The 23,104-nt window shown below is 48.9% G+C and overlaps 1 protein-coding gene across 5 annotated transcripts in view; it reads left to right on the top strand.

The window, feature by feature from the left end:
- Positions 1-23,104, top strand: part of Trappc9 (trafficking protein particle complex subunit 9) — a 434,664-nt gene that overhangs the window by 90,263 nt on the left and 321,297 nt on the right. For all 5 annotated transcript variants that reach the window (XM_075959473.1, XM_075959472.1, XM_075959470.1 and 2 more), the window contains 5 exons: positions 1,781-1,926; positions 3,446-3,531; positions 4,432-4,558; positions 8,034-8,166; positions 10,025-10,188. In XM_075959473.1, coding sequence (XP_075815588.1) covers positions 1,781-1,926; positions 3,446-3,531; positions 4,432-4,558; positions 8,034-8,166; positions 10,025-10,188 — 656 coding nt within the window. The remainder of the gene's footprint in view (positions 1-1,780; positions 1,927-3,445; positions 3,532-4,431; positions 4,559-8,033; positions 8,167-10,024; positions 10,189-23,104) is intronic.

Genomic DNA, 23,104 nt, shown 5'->3' with positions numbered 1-23,104 from the left:
CTTCCTCTCTCTTTTGCCAGTTCCTGGTTGATAGTGGGGAGGTAAAAGTAGCACTCGGGGGAAGAAGCTTCCGAGGGGTTTGAGATGGTGCTGGGGAATGGGTAACACAGGGGCGGCACATACGCAGCTTCCAGTTGACTTGTATGACCTTGAGCATGACAGGCAGGTACATTTTTATGAAAATACCTCTTTCATTCAAAGGAACTGGAGCTTTTGCTTGACCTCACAGCTGAGTTAATTTACTCCTGGAGGTCACTTCAGTCTGCTGTCCTGCTGTGCTCTCAGCCTGTTTGTATAACCTGCCTTTGAGAGAACAATGTCATAACCAACCTTACTTGCTTTGGATTTCCCATGTAATCAAACTTCACAACATACGTGAATGCATAACTTTAATTTTAAGTTATGTACTGTCCCATGCCCCTGACTCAGAGCACCATGTGTGTATGTTGTGGTAATCATTGCTGCGAACAGCCAACTGGTTAATAACAACCATATTCCACTGCTATCTACCATGTGTATTGAAAACGACGTGAATATATCTCTCATAGCATGTTTGCTGTGTTCTCCATGACGGAGTTGGTAATTTCTTCTGCTATGAAAGTCGGTTAAATATTTCTGTAAAGTGTCCCTCACTCCTTCCCTGTGTGACACTTCCTGTGTTGTCTGTTAAATACAGAGCAAGACCTTTGTCAGGGACACAGGCAATAAGGGCAGATCAGACTCACACATCAGACAGACTCCGGACAAGCCGGGTACCACAGCTGACGGAAGACACAGGGAGAAGTGGAGAATTCAAACTTGAACTCATTCTTGGTCAAGTTAATCTAAGGGGAACCGCTGAAATTTCTCTTCTTAGTGTGACATTGGCACATTTTGGCACCTCTAAAGTTATCTTCACTGCCCTTAACTCATGGCCACGAGCACAGGTCAGGGTGCAGCAGCCATTTCTGAGAACAGCACAGTGCGCATTGGCACCTTCTCCAGGGTGTCTTCTGATCCCGTGCCTAGACTCTGGTTTCTGTTTGTTCAGGGGAAGAACAGTGGGCAGCAGAACCGCGGGCCCTGAGCAGGGAGCTGGAACTCCATCTTTGCCTCAGTCCAATGGGCAAGGCTTGACTTGGGGTGAGGGGTCTTCATTTTGTAGAGGGAATCTTTGCACTGGAGAAGGTGACAGAAGGATTGGACTGACACTCCCTGGACCCGGATGGACCTTACCTTCCTGGCCTGCTGGGTCCTGTGGAGTGGGAGCTCCTCCATTGATCTTCTAGTTTTTTTTTTTTAAAAAACTTTCTTTTCATCTATTCTGTGTACCTTTTACATCATCATGTATTATCTTGATCCCATTCATTTCCCATCCCTTTGCCCCTGTAATCCCCCCCCCCCCCCGGCCAATAAAACAAAACTTAAGAGAAAAAAGGAAAAGGGACAAAATGGAAACTCTCATCATGGAAGCTGCAGTGGGACACAGTGGGCCATGCCGGGAACCCCTTTGTCCATTATCTTTACTTGCCAGTGTTCATTGCGAAGAGTCACTGGTCTGGTTGGGAGAACAGGCTGTCAGACTAACCCTGAAGCTGCCTAGGCCAGAGCCAAGGTTAGGATTTGGCCTGCCCCAACATGCACCCACCTATGATCTGCCGGAGCACATGAAGGGCCTGACCCGCAGACCCAAAGCTGCAGGATCTCCACAGCACAGGGCAACAACGGGTCTGCTTTTCTATATGTGGTCCGGAATGCGTGTCCTGACGGCAAGTGCTGGCACTTCTGTTTGCAATGATAGGTGCGTGAAGCTGCTGAGCCTCCCTACCAGCCTCCGGCCGCAGAAGGTGAAAAGCTTGCTGGGGCAGACCATGTCCACCAAGAGCCCCTTCATCTATTCGCCGATCATCCCACACAGCCGTGGAGAGGAACGCAACAAGAAAATAGGTAGGCTGCTGTTGGTGTCCTACTTAACCTCCCGGGGTTTGGTACTGAGTTTCTGGCTAGTTCTGTGTGTGCAAATACTTGTACGTGTTTACACACACTCTCCTGGAAATTCGTCTCATGTGTTGTCTTAGACTGGCAGTTGCTCTTTGGTCTGATTTTCAGAGACTTATTTCATGAAAGGTGATAAATCCTGGTGTCACCGCCAGTGGCCCCTCAGTCTGCCCCAGCCATACAACTGTCACCCACATTCAGAGGGACTAGTTTGGCTCTATGCTGTTTCCTTCCCTGTGAGGTGGAGTTGGCGAGCTCCCATTAGCTCAGGTAAACTGTTTCAGTGGGTGCTTCCAGCATGGTCTTGACCTCTTTGCTCATATTCTCACTCCTCCCACTCTTCAACTGAACTTTGGGAGCTTTAACAAGTTGCTCCAACTGAAGCGGGGACAAATGCAGCTGGCCTGGCTTCTAGGATGTACAGCCTGGACTGCCAGTAGTGCTGTGCCCTGTGCTAGGAGTCGCCATGCTAATGCTCGGTTGCTGGCACCAGATGCTTCTTCATCTCTGGGCAAATGGTCCCCACATTTTCATCTGATCCGGCACTCCCACCCCAGGGAAGAGAAACCCACTCCATCTTCCTTATCTCCCTTCTGGCATTTTTATCTAAGCAAATGGGATGATACTTTTCCTCACCAGTTCTTTGGGGGAAAAAGAAAGCTTACCAGTGTCCCAGGAGAAATGTACAAAGAGCAGCTGTAGGTGCTGGAAGAGCCAAACTAGGAGGCAGGACAACCCAGATGCCGGACTCTGGGGCCTGGGAGGGTGCAGAGTCTCCTGGTTTCTTTGTTTTGAGACAGGGCCTTCCATCTTCCACCCTGGCTTCACTCTTGATGCTCCTGTTTCATCACCCTTGAAGGCTGACATTTCAGAGAGCCACCACCTTCCTGAGTCTCCATGTCATTAGTGATAGGACTTCTTGTCCTTGTAAGGCCTTGTGCTAATGTCAGCAGCTGTCTTGGGGACAAAGTAATGGCCCCAATAGGCCAGGGCTGTCAGAGGTCATCTTGGCTGTGACTGTAGCCTGGCCCTGCAGCTCTCACTTCCTAATGTGTGACCTTGGATACTGATAGTGTCACCCCAGGCTCCCGTTGTGTCATCTGGGGAGTGGGAACTTTAGACATTGACTCAGGACTGTTCCGGCTCAAGTAAGAGAATGTGTGTCAGTGATAGCCGTTCAGAGACCTTTGGGGGCAGTTGTGTGCGTGGCGCTGTGGGATGCAGGCCTCAGTCATGGCCACTCAGAGACACCCCCACCCTCGGATTGATTGTGTACATGGTGTTGGGTGTTTCAGGTAAGTGCTGACCATTTAGAGAGCACCCATGGGGCAATTGTGTGTAGCAGGTTGTTTCAACAAATCGGGAATCAGTCTGACCAGGTTTTAGGGAACATGGAATCATGTCTGGGTGTCTTGCAAGTGGCCCCTGTACCAACTCACCTTGGAGATCTTCTCTGTGTGTTTTGTAGATTTCCAGTGGGTTCAGGGAGATGTGTGCGAAGTTCAGCTGATGGTGTACAACCCAATGCCGTTTGAGCTCCGCGTGGAAAACATGGTATGTGCTGCTGGTCATTTGGCCCAAAACCTGTTGTCATTGAAAACACCTTTTCTTGCTTAACATTGCACATCCACGTCCACAGATGTATGCCTGATTTAACTGTTTAGCTAAGGTCTCTGAGCTTCCTGTGTGTGGAGGCCATGCATTGTCATTCCTGTGTCTTGGCTTGGCACTCAGTAGTATGTGAATCTACAGGCAAGCCTTTGATTTACACACATCCTGATCTTAATGGATTAAATACAGATTTGAAATAGTCACCTGAAAGTCAGGGCTCAAGGTTTACTACAGGCTGTGGTTTAAGTAAGAAAAAAATGTTTAGACTGCTGTTAGTACTCTGAGCCCGGCGGAAGGTGTCACTCCCTCTGTATTCACGCCCCTCAGAACAGCTCACCCACTCTGGTCAGGGGAAGGGCGCCTTTATATAGTCTCTTCATGTGGGACTCACGCAAAGCCCTGTGCATACCACTCCATGGATTCAGTCCTTGGGGTCTTTCACCCTCGTGTGTGTTGTGTGTACCTGCCTATATGCGTGTTTTCAGGTATTTGTGTGCATACAGATATGTGTGCATGTGTGTGCATGTGTGTGTGTGTGCGCGCATGTGGAGCCCTAGGATAATATTGGCAATCTTTCCCAATTGTTCTTCCACCTTTAATTTTTGAGGCAGTGTCTCCCAAACAAACCCAGAGCTTGCCACTGTGACTAGTGTCACTAGCCAGCTTGCTCCAGGGATCCCTTGTCCTTCTGAGACTCAGATTAAAGGTCAGTCTTCACACCCACTCAGCATTTATGTGGGTTCTGGGCATCCTAACTTTGGTTGTCACAGAGCTCGTTAGGGAGTGGCTGTCCGACATAGGTCTGAGCTGTGTCCCCTCACAGTGTTCCTTCACTTCCTGCAGGGGCTCCTCACCAGCGGAGTGGAGTTCGAGTCTCTCCCTGCAGCCCTTTCCCTTCCTGCTGAATCCGGTTTGTATCCAGTGACACTGGTTGGGGTCCCACAGACTACAGGGACGATCACCGTGAATGGTAAGGAGAGTTCCTTGGTGGTTTCTGCATCATTGCACCTGGAGCTGGTCACCTGACCCGTCTGTGATCCTAACCAGCTTAACAATAATGAGAATATAGCATTTATTTCCAAAGTGACATGGTGAAAAAAAAAAAGCAACTGGTTTTGATATGTGGTGTGTTGGGGCGGTATCTGCTGTGCTGCTGTGGGGGCAGGGTCCGTCCTTCGCCTCGGCCTGTCTGGCTTCCCTCTTGTTTTTCTCCTTCATTCCATTCTCCTCGGAGACATCATGGGCTCAGCTTCTTTCACTGGCATCAAACCCCTCCAGCGCTGCCGCACCCCCTTTCAGAGCATTCTGTGTTCACGTAGGCTCCACCTTTACCTCTGCGGTGATTTCTTGATGACTTGCGGTCTCCGTCCAGCTCTTGACACTTACCAAAACTCCTGCCACCAGGGTCAGGATCAGTGCTCTTCTGATGGAAGCTGGCCCTGCTGTTTAGTATTTTTGTAATGGATTCCCTTATTCAGAGGTCAGCCTTGGTGTGGTACCTCCTCTCTGGTCACCTTCCTCTTGGTGTCTGCAGGCTGTATTGCTGTAGCCCTGTCCTGTAGGGCTTCTCAGTTCCCTGGCTTCCTTCCTTCATTTTCTTACCCCTTAACCCTGCATGCTCCTTGTTCCCGATTCTCCTTTCTTCTTATTTTCTTTTAAAAAATATTGTGTGCTTTTGCATGATGTGTGCATGTGTATGGGGGTGGCCTGTATGGTTCCCTACTACTGCCTGTATGTGTGCTCTGGAGTGAGCTCAGGCCCTCAGGCTTACACGGCAAGCATCTTTACCTGTCGAGCCACTTCTCTGGTCCCTTCCCTGGAGTCCTCACCTCCTCCTTTCTTTTTTTCTCCCTGTCCTCTTCTTGCTTCTTAACCCTACCAAGCATGGGGACTTCTCCTGCCTACAGTCCTGCCATGCGTGCCCCTGGTCTCCCCTTGCTTGCCATCTCCTCAGATGTCCTGTGAGCTCTTCATATACACCATGCTGTCCCAGGACCCCCTGCCTCTCCTTCCTAATGTGACCTTTCTCCTAGAGGCTCCCATCTCAATGATGTGTCTTTGTGGACCGTTTGCCCTAGGCATCTCCCAGACCTGCTGTATGAGACACTACTTCCTGCCACCTGCATGTGTGTTTTCTGTCTGTCTGATCATGACTACTGTATGAGACACTACTTCCTGCCTCCTGCATGGGTGTTTTTTGTCTGTCTGATCTTGACTTTCTTACAGGGTTTATCACAGAGCATGAGGACCGGTCTTTTCTGTCTTCAGACCGACTTGCTGATGGGCCCACCTTTCATATCGAAGCCCTCATCAGCTCCCATCAGTTGGTCACAGTCCTTACCCTTTGTCCTTTCTTGTTTCAAGGCACATTCCTGAGCCACCCTGACCCAGGATCCTTGTCCTCTCCTCTTGAAAGGTTGCGCTTGAGTGTCACAAGGTTTTGGATGCTACCCACAGCACAGCTGCCATCTGAACCTGACATGGGTTTCTCCTTGAGGGCTTCTGAGCCTCTACCAGTCCTCGGGGCTGGCATTCTTCCTTAGCCTGCCATCATGATTTGGTTCCTCACAGTGTCCCTGTGATGTTCCCTTATTTTTCATGGCACCAGGGATGACTTCTTTCTTAGCCTTGACAATCTTGACCATAACTCAGCAGCATGTGTTATCTGGGAAAGGTGTTGCCTGCTGGATAGTTAGATGTATCTCAGCAAGTACTGAGATGGATGGAGATACGCGTGTGAGAGCTAGGGGAAGCTGGGACCCAGCAGGGAGGTAGACGTCGGCCGCCTGCCCTGGCAGGCGACCCTGATCTTTGAAGGCCCACCAGGAGTGGGCAATTAGAAGCAGAACAGAACCAATGTATAGGCAGGGGCTCCAGGCAGGGAGTGCAGCTTCCCCAAGGGTATTGGCTTGAGACCTGGCATATCTGGGGAGTAGGGGTGGTCAGAGGGAGATAGTCAGGGTGGGGGCAAGTAGTGATGGGGCTGGAAGGGCTTCATTGGGCCCTGAGAAGCCCACCGTCTCTGGGGCTGTAGGGGAGCTGCTGTGTTTGTAGAGAGGAGGCTGATCAGACAGGCTTTGGAGCCACCAGACCAAGGGTCTCTCCTCAGGGAGGTAAGAAGGACACAGGCAGAGCTGTGGCCATGATGGGGAGAGTTAGGCTAGCCCAGGGACCAGACAGAAGCTGGTGTGTATCAGTGAGTGTGAGAGTCTTGGAGTAGACCTTGGCTGTCCTTACTTTTGGTGAGCCTCCACTGCTTGGGTTAGCCTGTATCATCCTGACTTGCACTAAACATCGTCACCAGACTGGAGTTTATGTGGCCTCGGTTTTCAGCACTGGCTATGTCTTAAACAAAGGAGAATGACTGACTGTAGCTAAGAATTACAAAGTACCGAGTACTCCATAGACAGAATCCTATCAGGGTTTACACAGAGGAAAGCATGCAGGGTGTCAGTGTTGGGGGGGCTCCCCGGAAGACAACAAATGCCATAGAAAGGTGGGAAGGAGGGGTGACCGTTATATCAGGGAGGGCATATGGGGAGTGCTGTGGAAGGTTGTGTGGGGTTGCTGTGTTGAGGGGTGTGGCTGCCGTGGCTAGAAGGAGATGCTTAGAGTTGCCCAAGCCACAGTTTGAGTGGTGCTGACCTGGAAGGAGAATGACTCCTCCCCAGGGAATGACGTCATTGTCCCTCTGCAATGCAGCACAGAAAAGTTGTCAGTCTAGCCTTCTAGGTGCTGAGCATCGTTTAAATTTGTCGCACGACAAATACTATTTACAGAATCATCCTTTGAAACTTCAGAAGCCATTTTAAAGATTTGCTTAAAGTTTCCAGTGCTTATCTAGCGTGCAAGACTAGCAAGGCCCCGTGCTGCTCTTAAATTGTGGTCCCTGCACACACGTGGTTGAGTTGCCACGTCATGAAGCAGCTGTAATGATAGTAATTGGCCTTTTAACCTTCATTTCTCAACAGAAGGGTTCTATTTTTCAACTGCTCATTAAGTCACATTATGCCTTGGAAAGGAATATTAACTATTACTATCATGTTAGAGAAGCTAAATCTGAAAGGTATATTAGCAAAGAACTGAGCTGGTGACTGCTAAGCCGGGAGGATTGGGAGGGCTTAGGGAGGGCTCTGTTCAGGGACCCTTTGTGTGGACCTGGCCCACTGGGAAATAGGGCACAGATGATGTTGTCAACTTCATGCTGGCCAAGAACTGTCAGGATCTTTGGGGTATAGGGACCAGTATGGGGAGGGGGGAAGCAGGGGCGTAGGTGATGTTGGGCGGGGGGCTGGTGCTCTTGTGGTCATTGTGTCCCTGGGGAGTATGTGGCCAAGCCTTGCCAGGAGGTGTGGGGGAGGCTGGTGCTCTTGTGGTCATTGTGTCCCTGGGGAGTATGTGGCCAAGCCTTGCCAGGAGGTGTGAAACCGCTGCCTGTGTTGCAGGTTACCACACCACAGTCTTTGGGGTCTTCAGTGACTGTCTGCTGGACAACCTTCCAGGAGTGAAAACCAGCGGCTCCACCGTGGAAGTCATTCCTGCCTTGCCAAGATTGCAGATCAGCACATCGCTGCCCAGGTAGAGAGAGATTATATACTGTTGCCAAAACTTGTAGCTGATAGTTTAATAGTGGCAAGGACCTACCTGTCCATCAGCTGGTGAAAGGACAGAAGGAGGCCACTTGGACACTGGAGCACTGCTCTCTCAGCAGTAAAGATGAGTCAGTTCCTGATCCCCACTTTGCCATAGATGGACCTCAGAAACACTGTGCTGAGGGAGAGAAGCCGTAGTCAGAGAGTGTGCCTCCTCTCCTATGAACTGTTTAGAAGAGGCGCATAGGCCTGTGGAGAGAAGCTGCCGGTGGCAGCGGGGGTGGACGGGCATGGAATCTGGTCCTATGGATTACACCAAGGCTTTTCTTTAGGATGATGGAGATGTTTAAATCGGGGTCTCAGTGGAGGGGGTGAAACTCTGTAAGTTTCCTAAGCTTCTCATAGATAAAAAGCAGGGGAACAGCAGTGGATAGCTAGTTATGCTTGGTTCAGTGGGGCAGGCAGATCGTGTTGGCTTGGAGGCAGTGCTGGATGAACACCTCACCTCAGCTGAGCACAGGCAGCCTCCGGAGGGGGTTCTGTCTTTTTCCCTGTGGGTGCTTTCAGCTGGCGGCTCAGAGGCCTTGCCTTCATGCCCACTGTTCTTAGTAGTTTCCAGGAACCCAGAGGAACCCCCATCAGGAGTGACACAGGCTTCCACTTGTCCCTTGACCATTTAATAGGCACAGAGTGAAGTGGTAAAGTGGACAGGTACCTGTCCCATCTTGGAGGTCCTCAGTATCCAGTCCAGGAGAAGGATGGGGGTTTCTAGGGGAAACCAATCAAAGGGCTATTGCAAGAGAGGAAGAGCGAGCCTGGTGGGGAAAGACCCTGTGTTACCTGCCCACCAGTTTGGCCATCTCAAAGCTTACTTCTGCAGTCACACAAGGAGGGAAGGACTTGATATCCAGGTGTCCCTCCAGCCATGTCAAGAGCAACCTCAGTTTTCTTTAATTTTGTTATAGCATCATGCGATAGCATCCGCCTTGCTCTTTTGTTTCAGCATTCTGCGGTGCCTTACTAAAGCACATGGATATGGTCTGGTGTCTCTGAGCTGCCAGTGGGAGGACCTGGACAGCCTGCTCATAGGGCAGAGGAGGGAGTCTTTCCATAGACTGGGGTTTTATTCTTTAGAGAGAAGATAGGGGCTGGGGGAGAGATTCCCATGGGAATGACTCGCAGTTAACATGTTAATTTTTTTCGACTTATTTATTTATTATATACACAGTGTTCAGCCTCCATGTATGCCTCTGCAGGCCAGAAGAGGGCACCAGATCTCATTACAGATGGTTGTGAGCCACTGTGTGGTTTCTGGGAATTGAACTCAGGACCTCAGGAAGAGGAGTCAGTGCTCTGAACCTCTGAGTCATCTCTCCAGCCCCAACATGTTAATTTTTTTAAATGTATGCATCTGTAATTTTTTCTAAGGAGATTTACTGCATTAACAAGTGATGATTCAGGTAGGGCTTGACTGTAATATGTTGTAAATAGGAGAGACTGAGTCACGGAATTCTCTCATAGTTGTTGACTCCTGCTGCGTGCTCTCCACCTGTGTAATATGGAATGGTCAACAGTAAAAGATGCCTCTGACCCTGGCCTCACACCACGTGAGCTCAGAGTGGAGGCAGTGTCAGATAACCTGGAGTCTGATATGCCAGTTCTTTCCGCCACTTTGTAACCCTCCTAGTGTGTACTTGTGACAGCTGAGCACCAAACCCTGTGTGCACAGCCAGGGCATCTAGCCTGCTTCTCAAGTGTGTTCCTGTGCAAACGGTCTCAGTGTGTGGTCAGTGGTTCCCCTTCTTTATCCCTTACTTTTCTCCCTGTTATTGCTGTGATTTTAGGTCTGCACACTCACTGCAGCCTTCTTCTGGCGACGAAATATCGACCAATGTGTCTGTCCAGCTTTACAATGGAGAAACACAGCAGCTGGTCATTACGTTGGAGAACATTGGACTCGAGCCTCTGGAGCAGCTGGAAGTCACCTCTAAGCTTCTCACCACCAAGGGTAGGTGGTGTGGGGACCATCTGTGTGCTCAGCAGCAGAGGACATGTTGTAGAGAGAACTGCTTGTTCCCAGGCCAAATAATAATCACACAAAAACTGTATTAATTACAATACTGTTTGGCCTATTAGCTCAGGCTTCTTATTAACTAACTCTTACATCTTAAATTAACCCATTCCTATTATTTTATTTTTTACCACGAGGCTCATGGTTTACTGGTAAGGTTCCGGGGCGGCTGTCTCCCTTGGCAGCTACAAGGTGTCTTCTTGACTCCGCCTGCTTTCTCTTTATATCTCTGTTTGGATTTTCCTCCTGGCTTTATTCTCCTAAGCCATTGGCTGAAACAGTTTCTTTAGTAACCAATGGTAATGAAACATATTCATAGCATACAGGGGAAATCCCACACCAGTCAGGATCTGCTGCTGGCTACCCAACATGCTGCGGTGTTACCAGGAGGGCTTGTGCTGCTCTCTTCACAGCGTCCCTCCCTGTCAAGTGCTTCACCAGGTGCTGGTGATTTAAGTAAGCTGGTTATGGGCTTCAGTTGATGCTTGAAGGAATTCGTTAATGCCGATGAGTGACAGAGAACTGTAGTCTAGATAACAAAACTTTTAAAAATAGCATTTTATTAACTCTTTGTCTTGTGTAATGTATTTCTATTATATTCACCCCCTCTCTTCCTAGATCCACCCCCACCTTCATACCCGTCCCATTTTATGCTTTTTTTTTTTTTTAAAAAAAAAACTCAATAGATTGAAGTTAATATTCTTTCATATTCTCTTAGATGTGTGGACATCATCTATAGCATGGCTAGCCTTAAAAAAGATTTATTTATTATGTATACAGTGTTCTGCCTGCACACCAGAAGAGGGCACCAGCTCTCATTATTGATGGCTGTGAGCTACCATATGGTTGCTGGGAATTGAACTCAGGACCTCTGAAAGAGCAGTTAGTGCTTTTAACCTCTGTGTCATTTATCCAACCCACAACAAAATCTTACAGAAAATTGGTTCCCTTTTTCCAGGGCCAAGAACCTGTGGCTAGACTGGGCATAGGCCCTAGGGGAGAGCTTAATACTATTGCTCTGTTAAATGGACATAGCATTAAACTGACTCCTAATGACTTGTTGTTACACTTACAGATTAGTGCATCTCTCAGTCCTCAACAGAGAAGATGTTTCTAATAACAGAAAATTGGTTCCCTTTTTCCAGCATCTATCAGTTGCAATAGCTCACCAGGTATGGGTGGGACTTCATGCCCACCTCCCCGCTTCATGCTGGGATTTTGTTTGACTTGACCTTTCACAGGTCCTGTGCGTGCTGTTACACATGAGTTCATATGTGCTGCTACCCTGCTATGTCCAGAAAACAGTGTTCTCGTACTCATCCACCTCCTCTGGTCCTTGGAATCTAACCACCTTCTCTTCCCTGATGGTCTCTGGGCTTTTGGAGACGGGGATGTGAGATAGATGTCCTATTTAGGGCTTTGTACTCCAAAATCTCTTATTCTAGGTACCTTGTCCAGTTGTGGGTCTCTGTGTTAATCACCATCTGTCATTAAGAATACAATTCCAGGCCGGGCACGGTGGTGCACGCCTTTAATCCCAGCACTTGGGAGGTAGAGGCAGGTGGGTCTCTGTGAGTCTGAGGCCAGTCTCATCTACATATCAAGCTCCAAGACAGCCAGAGATACATAGTGAGGCCCTGTCTCTCATAAACAATCAAGAAATAAACAACAAACAAGCAACCCCACCCCAAACCCACAATTCCATGTCATGGACATTACACTGAACCCTTGAAGCTGTTGGATCCATCATTTCCCCTCCTAGACTCAGCCAGCTGCCCCTCTTTTTCCCTCTCTCCCTTTACTTCTGGACTCCAGCCAAAGCAGCACTTCTCTGAAAACCTTCCCTATATGGGGACGTTAGGTCTTCACCTGTTGTGTGAGAGTACCCTCCACTGACTGTCTCCAGCTGTCACATAGTAGGTGTGCAGGACTGAAGGGCTGCAGTAGAATGCCTGTCTGTCTGTCTGTCTGTCTGTCTGTCTTTCTTTCTTTCTTTCTTTCTTTCTTTCTTTCTTTCTTTCTTTCTTTCTTTCTATTTTTTTTTTTTTTTTTGGAGACAGGGTTTCTCTGTAGCTTTGGATCCTGTCCTGAAACTAGCTCTTCTAGACCAGGCTGTCTTCGAACTCACAGAGATCTGCCTGTCTCTGTCTCCTGAGTGCTGGGCTTTAAAGTGTGCACCACCACTGCCTGACTCATTTTAATATTTAAATAATAAGGTAGTGACAGTATCTTGCTGCCTGTTGAGCAGACACAATAAATGTGGGGGCCACTTTGAAATCTCTGCTTCACGTCCCTTGGGCAGTGTGCCCTCTGTGCTCTCTCTCAGGCCCTTTCTGAAGGCCTTAGGTGGCTTCTGAGTCCTCTCAGCACTGCCTTTGTTCAGGCAGGTGTGGCTTCTCTCTGACGTTGCTAGGCCCTGCTAGACTTCCGGGCTCCTATGCCTTTGAATTCTTCTGAACAGAGTGCTCTAGCGGCTACGCCCCCTTCTCCACTCTTGTTATAAGACTATTCCAAAGTGTGGAATGAATGACGGATTTCATAGCCAGCATCTGCATCCCAGTCATCCATACTACACTTTTCTCTGTTGCTTCATTCCGCATCTCTTCAAGCCTCCTGTCTGTCCACGCATCTCTTTAACGCTGGTTAAGATTGTAGATGGCAGTGCTTTGGCACGGATCTCATCAATGCAAGTCTAGTTTTGTTAGCTGTGTGTATGCGATGTCTTTACCTTCTGAACACTCAACAATGTTCAAACCCTGATCAAGGGTACCAGAGTTCCATCTGTACTCTCTGAGGAAGCTCGGAGGTTCCTTCCCAGTGACCCTTTCTCAGAGGCGGCCATACTTTTCACATTTGCATACCCATCATGCCTTGCACATGCCTAATCTGTTCTCTTCTGTTTTCCAAGCAGGGAACCTCACGGCTTGTGCTTTATAGGCAGGGGTCCTGAAAGCAGCAGAGGACACAGATTCAGGGGAAATGAAGATGAGGAGTAAGAGCCAGATCCTTTTTAATTTTTATTTTACGTGTATTTTGCATCTTTTCCTTGAATGTATATCTGTGTGCCACATGTTTGCCTGTATCCATGGAGTCCAGAAGAGGATGTGGCATCTCCTGGAAATGGAGTCACAGTCATGAGCCGATGTGTGGGTGCTGGAAACTGAACCCAGGCTCTCTGCAAGAGCAGCTAGTGCTCTTAACTGCGGTGTCACCTTTCCAGCCCCTGACTTTTCATTTCAAAGCCAGAATACAGTAGGCTTCATTTTGGGAATCCATATATATGTGGATCCTTTTGAAGGCCCTATGCTCAGCTCTTCTGGCCTCGTTCCTTACCACAACGGAGGAAGACATGTGGACGTGTACTGCCAGGCATTGTGTAGCCGTTTCCGAAGCAGCACAGTTACAACTGAAAGATTAAAGCCATCATTCATTTTGTTATTACTGTCCCAAGCAGAGGTACATTTACATGTAGAATTAAATTAGCGAAAACAGGCCATCTGCTTTCCGAATGTACAGAGGGAATAATCCCTGCGGCTTGCATTCTGCAGTGGAGAAAAGCTGTTAGCATCCACAGAAGACTCGCGTGACAGGAGGAGATGAGGAACTGGCCTCAGCTGGGAGCACGGGTTCCGTGCTGGGGGCTGAGAGTCAGCCATGCCTACTAAGGAGCCTCTTTTTCTACAAATGTGCTGTCTTTAGGGGAAGTCCAGTGCGCCCTGCTTCTTTAACGTCCAACTGCGAGATTTTACCTTCCCCGGGTGCCCATACTGTTTTCTTTGTCCTGAATCAGCTTTGTTTTCTACGTCAACAGTAGCCATAGTCATTCCTGTCCCCAATCTCTCAGTAGCAGGTGAGAGGGTACTTTTCGTGTTCATGGCCACCATAGAGGTCTCGAGGGAAGGGTGGTGGATTGGGCTTCAGTACCAAGAGCTGAGCTGCAGCGACAGTGTGAGCATGTGGGGTGGGCTGTCCTGTGCACTGTGAGGCCTGCTGGCAGGACCCTGAAAGCCCCCAGGAGGCAGGCCCGAGGAGCTCACTTCACTCACACTCCTGTTTGCTTTAAGTCACCATCTGTGGACCGCTGGTCTTTGCAGACCACGCTTGCATACCTGGAGCCTGGTCCTTGCAGGAACCGGCCTGCAGGCCCTTATTTTGCTTTTGTCTGTTTCTAAGGCCCAGAAGGAAATGGAGGTCCTTTTGCACCCACCACCTTTGCCTGTGTCCCTTCTCTCCTAGCTGAACCCATTGCCTTCAGTCATTTGCCTTCTCATACTGTGTTTCCATACGCTGGGCTCTCCTGACCTGTGAGCTATCACAAGCCCCTTGCAAAAGGCCTTTGCTTCTCAGGTGTGCAGTGAGGATCAGTGGTGTAAGGGTCTAGGGACTTTCCATGGGCCTAGGCTGTCTTTTGGGCTTTGATGGGTTTGAGGGTATTGTTCACAGATTTCTCCCCTACAGATGTAGTAGCACATCCCCCCCCCTGTTTGAAGACAAGGGTTGTCTCGCCCCAGGGTGTACCCTTCTGGTCCCGACTCACTTGGCCCAGAATCTTTCTGTGTTGTGAAAGGTGTAAACTGCCGCCTTGGCTTAAAGTGCCACAGAGCTCGGTGAAAGGCGAAATCAGGAAGAAAAGCATTTATTTCCCACAGGTGCGATAGGAAGCTCAGAGTACGCATGTGTATAAGTATGGTGGAGACAGGCTTGTGGCTCATGGGTTTGATCTGAGCACCACAAACCACAGAAGAAAACTAAGAAAGCAAGTGTGAACACACAGCACATAAATACATGCACACACACCTTAACTGTCTTTTTATTTGTTTGAAGGTTTATTTGTGTGTGTGAACCTGCAAGTATGTGGATGGGTATGTGTGTTGTACTAGTACCTATGGAGGTCAGAAGAGGGCATTGAATGCCCTGGAGCTGGATGCCCTGCAAGCTGATGTTGGGAATCAAACTCCAGTCCTCTGCAAAACAGCAAGCTCTCTTAACTACTGAACCTATCTACGGTTCCCATCCTTCTTTTTTTCAGGTTTTTTTTTTTTTTTGTGTGTGTGTGTGTGTGTTTTTTGTATACGTGTGTACGGGTATACGGGTGTGTGTTCACATGGGCACAGGAGTGCAGGTCAGAGGGCAACTCGGGTCCACATGCTTTGTGGCACGTGTTTCACTCACAGAGAGCAACCTCCCTAGCGCAGTTTCTTTACTCTTTGAATTTAATTATTTTTAGATGGCATCGATTTACTTTTTACTGCCAAGTTTTATGACAAATTATTTAAAAGTAGAGGTCAGTTTTTAGTCCCCATGTAGTTGCGTAAGCTCACTAAACAAGTGGAATACGTTAAAACACCTGTTAAGGCTCAGCTGATTTTAATATATTTACTCTATGATGCCACGATCAAACGTTCAGTTAGTGTATCAGATGTCATTGTGCCAAGCAGCACATTTTTCTAATTTGGAAATAGTTATTAAGCTAGACAAAAGACAGAATTTAGTTTAAATTCAGGAATGGTCCATCATAACCAACTAGAATCTTGATTTGGTTGGAATTTAAACCCAACAGACTGAATCTGCAAACACTTATTTTTAACATTAAGGAAATTTAGTGTATGAATTTTGAGAAATATCTTGTCAGAGACACCCTTATTACCCATACACCATCTTCTGGTATTACATCAGATGCTTTTAATCATAGTTATGAAGGTAACCCAGTTTCTTGTAGGTAATATTTTTTATGGTTAAAGAAGTTAATATTTATTTATATTTATATGATCAGTTGACTTTCTTTCTTTTTTTTTTTTTTAAGACAGGGATTCCCAATAGCTATGGAGCCAATCCTGAAACTTGCTCTGTAGACCAGGCTGGCCTTGGATTCACAGAGATCCACCTGCCTCTGCCTCCCTAGTGCTGGGATTAAAGGCGTGCATCACCACCGCCTGACCAGTTCACTTATATTTGAGCTAAATGTGCTTGTACTTAGTTTCACCCTTTCCAAGCTTGGAAGCTCAGCTATGTTGATTTGGTTTTCATCAGTGTAAACACCAGAACTACAAACCGACGGCACCTCCAGGAAGGGCAGAACTGGACTGTTCCTTCCAGGCTCCCGTCAGTCAGCTTGAACTGCTCTGTCGTGCCCTCCCACTGAACACTTGACATTCTTTCGTTTACATGTAAAGACGCCTACCTACATGAGTTTTGAAATTGACCTTCACAAAAGAAATCATATACAACAAGTCTCTTTTTAAAAATACAGAAACCACACCTGTCATTTCTGACACGCTGACAGCGTCACATATACACGCACCAGAGAGTTTTAACATGAAGTGAGGCCTCTGTGTTGGGGCTTTGGTGGGTGTCATGCTGAGTGCCCCTTGCTTTTCTCACGTGCGTAGTGTAGTGTTCCTGCAGTTAGAGGCTTCTCAGATGGTGAAGGTTAGCCGAGTCTTAGAAAGGCTCTCATTATTTGGCCCCGGAAGGAAGTCAGCTGTTCCCTATACCTGATTTGCTTATTATTTGATATGCCGCCCTTTAAACCTCAGAACTTAACCCATGAGTCAACAGTGCACTCAGACACCGTTAGGAGTAAGCCACATGCTTGGGAGGAAGGGCAGGGCTGCACACGGGGCTTTTCATGTATCTTGGTTTTTGGCCTCCAGCTGTGGGGCCTGCGTGGTTGGTGATGTTCCAGTGTGCCCATGTGATCCTGTTAGAGCCTGCGGGTGACAGTCACTTTCCCCACTGTTGTTGCTCCTAGTCACTGTCGACTTGACCCGTGTTTGGCAAGGCAGCTTAGTGTTCTCCTCTGGCCTCCTCGCCTTCAAGAGCAGGTGCCTACATCTCAGGAGTAGCCGGAGCCTTGCCTAGCACCTCTCAGGCAGTGACCACTGCCTCGCTGGCTTAGAGAGTGCGAAGTCAGTGATAGTTCTACATCCCTGATCTGCCAGACCTTGCACCCTTAGCAAGGGGCTTATGACCTCACATAAGCCAGGGCATGTGTGTGTCACACTCGAAGGATGGGTAGGTATCTCTACAGGTTTTCCGGCTTGAGCTCTTTTATTCCTTGCCCTTAGAAATCAAGTTTGTAGAATAGTGAAATTTAAAGCAACTTGTAGGTGCACAAAGCCACACAAAGCCTTGAAACAGTAGCAGTGGGGATTAGCTATGGCAGTGTCAGCCGGGGAGTTGAGCGGGCAGCCCCCACCCTCCTGTGTTCTGTCCACATGGAACCTGGGGCCAGAGCAGTTCATGGACCCAAAGGTCCAGTAATGAGCTGGCTGTACCGCCACACAGACGTTATCACCTGCTGATTGCCTGTCTTTTGGGCTCAGCCTGTTTCTGAGTTGTTATGCTATTTTTATATAATTATTGTTTATATTTTTATGGCCTTGCAGGGTGAGGTTTTAAAAACCAGATTTGCTGAAGACTGGTTTCTGCTTTGTGTCGTCAGAGAGCAGCGCGCCATGGGAAGTGAGAAGGAGGGCCTTGCCTGCGTGTTTGCTTCTTGTAGGTAGACACATTGCCAACAGCAGGCTACTGTGGCTTAGTGTGAGCTAGCAGGAAGCCCCCAGGATCAGCATTACAGCCTGCCCCACAAGTGGCCTTGCCATTTAGAGGCTGGTTCACTGGGACCAAGTTCCTTGCCTTGGCGACAGTCTTTGCTCATGTTTGAGATGGCTCTGCCCCACTCTTCTGCTTGTGATAAGGTACAGGAGGCACTAAGCACAGCCCTGGCCCTGCACAGCCCTGGCACTGTCAAGCGCTCAGGAAACAGGAGTGCTTCCCACAGGCTGCTGTTGCCATTCCTACCTCTGTCACCATTGTCTTGCTCGCCAACTTCCTGAGTGTTGTGATTGTTTGCCCTTGACTCAGTTTCTTAGTACAGCATGCAAGTGTTGTTTTATAGTGCTAAGGGTCAAACTCAGGGCCTCGACCATGCTAAGCTTGCGTTCTATCTCTGAGATACAGCTATCGTGGTTCATTTCTCTTTCTCATTCTTTACTGTCTTTTTTTTCCCCCTTGTGGTGCTGGATATTGAACACAGGGCCTTGTATATGCTAGGCAAGTGCTCTCCCCTTAGTCTATACTCAACACCTTCTTCCTTTTATTACTCGTTCTTTTTAGCTTAATGTTTTTATTGATTGACGGATTTATTGTCTTTTTGTTTGAGATAGTTGTATTCTGGGCCTGTAATTCACAATGTAGCCCAGGCTATCTTCAAACTTTTGGCAATCTTCCTGCTCTCAGATTTCCAAGTGCTGCGGTCATAGTGCGAACCATGGTACCTGGCTTATCTTTTACTTTTTGTAAGCAGGGAGATTTTGTTCAGTGGGATTATTGTGTGGCTTGCCAGATCTGTCCTTTTTTTCTTTTTTTACAAACAGCTTTTTTCTGGTACCAGCTCTGTTCCAGACATTGTGCTTTAGGGAGCAGGATGGCAGAAGTCAGGATCCCCAGGGTCTCTGAGTGCGGCAGCAGAGTGGACTGTGAGCAGGGGCAGCGTGTCTCCAAAAGCAGAGGCCAGGACACAGGCCAAAGAGGGATTGTACTCTTGCTTTCTTGTCTCCTCTGCTAGGTTCCTGTCTGTTCTCTCATCATCAGCCCTTTCTCTTTTTACCCCACTTCTCCACAATATCCCCCATCTTGTTGCTCAGCAACATCCCCCATCTTGGCTCCAGCTAGACACCAGGGCCACCTGTGAGTCTGGTCCAGGCCTTCAGCTCTCTGTGCATCCCATCTGTGAACACACATCTATGTGCCTAGAACCTTGCTGGTCCCTGATACCTTCTATGATCTTCCCCAGCTCTGGCCTTCATCCCTGGACACAGTGTTTGTTGCCACTTGCTGGTGGTCTTTCCAGCCTCCTTTGGAAGGACTGGCATGCCTTTCCCACCACACATGGCCGCTTCCACCAGTCAACAACACTCACCTTCCTTGGCTTTGTCTTCTTCAACAGTCAGACACTTACTGCATTTGTATGCAGCTGCTGTGCCAGCACATGAATAATGCATGGGTCCTGTCCTTGGGAGCTCACGGTTCAGCGTGGGAGTCAGGCGGGTGTGCACTGCGCTCTGGCTGCACACCCTCTGTTGTCTTAGCTCCGTGTGACTGACCACGGAGAATGGACCGGCAGCTGTGCTTGCTCGGAAGATGTCAAAACTCCCAAGTGACTAAAAGCCATTCGGCCCGGTGCCCGCTTGCACATGGGTAGGATGGCGGTGTCTGTTTTGTCTAGTTTGGCATTTTAATAGCAAATTCTGGGGTCGAGCTGGAGGAGTTCGCAATAGAAGCTGATCTCTGGACAGGGTGACACACCTTGCCAACAGCGCGGTGTGGATTGATTTGCTTGGCTCACTGGGGGTGCAGACTGGAAGGAAGTGAGATGGGGGGCAGAAGTTAGGGTCAGGGCCATTTTTATGTTGGCAGGTTGGTTGGGTGCTTTGTGTGTTGCGCCTCTTCCAGAAAACTGAAATGAGAAAACAAGCCCACTGCGTAAGACTGAAGCAGGCACGATGTCACAGGTCTGGTGTAGGGTTCAACAGGTGAACACGGGGAAGAGTGGGTTGCACAGCAGCTTGCAGGAGTGGCGTCGGGCTCTCCCCCACTCCCGTTGCCTGAACTATGGAAGTTGGTGGGGACCTATTCAGTCAGGGACTGTGTGGATTTGGTGACATGGTCTATGGTCCTCCTGTTCATGGATGCACCCACCTTGCAGAGCTGCCTGTGGCAGCAACTGATGCGGTAGCTGGCCTTCACTGTCTGTCGCTCCTCGCTGCTTCTGCTTATATAGGCTGTGGTCTCAGACAGTACTCAGCCAGGGTATGGAAGCCTGGGGGACCTTCAGAGTTGTTTAAACACAATTGTGGTCTCAGAAGAAACTTTTTTTTTAAAAAAAGATTTATTTATTTGTTTGTTTACTATGTATGCAGTATCTACCTGCATGTACACCTGCATGTCAAAAGAGGGCACCAGATCTCACCATAGATGGTTATGAGCTACCATGTGGGTGCTGGGAATTGAACTTGGGATCCTCTGGAAGAGCAGTCAGTGCTCTTAACCTCTGAGCCATCTCTCCAGCCCCAGAGGAAACTCTTTTAAGAAACGAAAGCCTCCCTAACATGCAAGAAGAGTGCTGTATTTGTAATCTTTGGAGTAGTTCCTCTGCCCCCTGGCAGAGCTGGTTTTTCCATGCAGACCTGGGCCTCTGAGAGGACAGTGAGTTTTATTTAGTTCTAGGTGGCTGATTAATGCAGCAGGCAGTTATTGAACCTATGTGGTGTGCAGCTGTGGCAAAGTTTCTTCAGAGAGCTTTGTACTGAGAGGAACCTGGCTTCTTGTGTGGCCCATTTTTGGAAACCCCTCTGCTCTTGGCCCACCCTGCCCTCCCACCAGACCTTTACCCTTCCTAGAGCAGAGACTACATCTTCCCTATCGCTGTGTCCCCAGAACCAAGGCTCTCGGTGGCTGTGTGCTGACAGCTTACCGGCTGAGTGGGATGGGTGTAGAGGCTGGAGCAGCTTCTGGGTCCCACACCCAAGTGATTCCCATGAGCTAAGTTGCTGTGCTGAGATGTAACATAGCCCCGTTTTATCTCACAGAGAGAACACTGGCCCCCTCCACTGACAAGCCCTCTTGGGAGTTATAGATAATATGCGACCGTGCTGATCCAAGAGCTGATACTGCCAGTGTGGGGGTTCAAGTTCAGGGCTATGACCCTAGAGCTCACAGGCTTGATTGAGTATTGAATTTTGCTCTTACTTTCTCTTTTCGAGGCATTGTATACCTCCCATGAGATTTTCCTTGGGAATTTTTCGAGCTTCTGTTCTAATACTGGCTATGTTCATGTCTCAGACAGGAGAGAGGCTGCAGTCTAGTGGAAAGGACACTGCCCTTGCCGGGTGTTGCTTTGATTTTTCTTCTTGTCTGTCCGAGGCAGGGTATCATGTAGCCCATGCTGGCCTTGAAGTTGCTTTGTAGTTGAGGATGATCTTGAACTTCAGCTCTGGTTGTGTCTTTTGAGCAAGTGCCAGGATTACAGGTGATTCTCCACCACACCTGGTTTGTGTAATATTGGAAATTGAACCCGGAGCCTACTCACATCAGGCAGACACTCCACCGACTGACTGATGTGCTCAGCTCTTTGGGCTTTGTGTCCGAGTTGATCCCGGCCTGTGCCTCTGTGCCTCTTGATAGCTCTTGCTTCAGTTGCCCTCTCTGTTCCTTTATGGGGAACAGTGCAGTTCTCATGTGACAACCGTTACTTTGTCAGCCCAGGCCCTGGCATACTATGCCAGCACGGGTTGTGTGAAGGAGAGGCATAGCCTATCTAAGAAGCTTGGACTAGCTTTTCCTTAGCCAGGTAAAGTTCTGGTTAGGAACCTGCTCACCCTCCATTTGCTTGGCTTCCTCAGAGTAAATCCACCGTCTGTGCGCTTCTTCAGCTGGCACAGTCAGGTGTGGGGACTCAGATGGTGACACACGTGCCTGGGACACAACCATCTAGTTCCTCAGCTCACATCAGGATGCTGTAGTCTTCACTGCGGACAGCCTTGCAGGAGGATCTGCATGCTGGCTTCACGGGGCTGTTGCAGTGCACTGGAGGGGCTGGGAAGAGAGGGGTCGTGGGTTTATGCATATGTTTGTTTGTATATGGAACTGTGACATATGCTTACTGGAGTGAATTAAAAAAATTACCAAGCAACTAAAAATTACCCGTGATCCTCTGACTCAGAGACAATGTCTGCCCATCGACTGCTTGGTGGAAGAGACCATCACTGGAAGCTGGCAATGTTCCAGGAGCGTGTGTGAGAGTTCAGAGGATGATGAGGGGAGTGCAGGAAAGGAGCCCCGGGAATTCCCAGATGGAGCAAGGTGTGTGAGGGGCATCAGGCACGGTGGAGGTAGGAGGAGCAAGTGATTCCTGGGGTCAGAGACTATCATGCCATGTTCAGGAGGTGAGACAGCCGAGGGGCTGACTGTGTGCCTGGGTTTCAGAGATAGGTCTCTGGGATGGGAGGCTTTTGCAGGACCTTTGTGTCTTAGCTGACCCTGGCCGGTGCTTCTGTAGCAGGCACTGGCTGAGGAAATTACCATGCCCTTATTTCCTGTGCCTTCAGGCTTAGGACTTGGCCCCTATGGAGCAGGGCTGCTTGGTTTTCTGTAGCTAGGCATCTCTTGTCCTATGCTATTCTGAGTGGAAGTTCCTCATCTCTCCATAGACTGGAGTTCCTGGGTCGATGAGAGGATCAGGGCACTGTGCCTGCTTTGGGAGGAAAGACCTTTCTTCTATTTTGGAAATGGGCCTAGAACAACAGGCATCCTCCAAAATCAAATGTATTCCTAAGACTTACAAGTGCTATACATTCCACTGACCTTCCTCTCTGGCCTTCCAAAGACTGCCTACTAGGTGCTAGCCTTCTGCATTTGGAATAAGAAAGGGAAGCTGACACCCAGTGAAAGTGACATTTGGTGAGTTAGGTAGGGGAATGCCCCCCCCCCCAGTAGGGTGAAAGGGGCCTTGAGTTTTGGGGGGCAGGCTCCAGTGCTTAGGACCCTCAGCTGACCAGAGGTTCTGAGGAAGCACAGGACAACCATATGCAGCGTAGTAGACAGGAGGACCTAGGAGGGCTGCCTAAGAGTGAGCAGAGACATCACTAGGGAGCAGAAGGAAGGCTGTCATGAACCCTGGTTGCCTGAGCCCCGGGTCTTCAGCACCCTTGACAAGTGGGAAGGAGGATATGTGGAGCTGGCTGCCTGGCCTCAGGTCAGTCTCTGTCCTTTCTCTGGTTCCTCCCCTGCCTGTAGCTCTGAAATCTGTCCCAGTGTGGAGCCAAGTCCCTGTGCAGACTCTGATGGTATG

The sequence above is a fragment of the Microtus pennsylvanicus genome, chromosome 2, assembly GCF_037038515.1.
Source record: "Microtus pennsylvanicus isolate mMicPen1 chromosome 2, mMicPen1.hap1, whole genome shotgun sequence".
NCBI lineage: Eukaryota > Metazoa > Chordata > Mammalia > Rodentia > Cricetidae > Microtus > Microtus pennsylvanicus.
The sequence above is the reverse complement of the archived record's forward strand: the minus strand, read 5'-3'. Positions and strand labels throughout refer to the sequence as shown.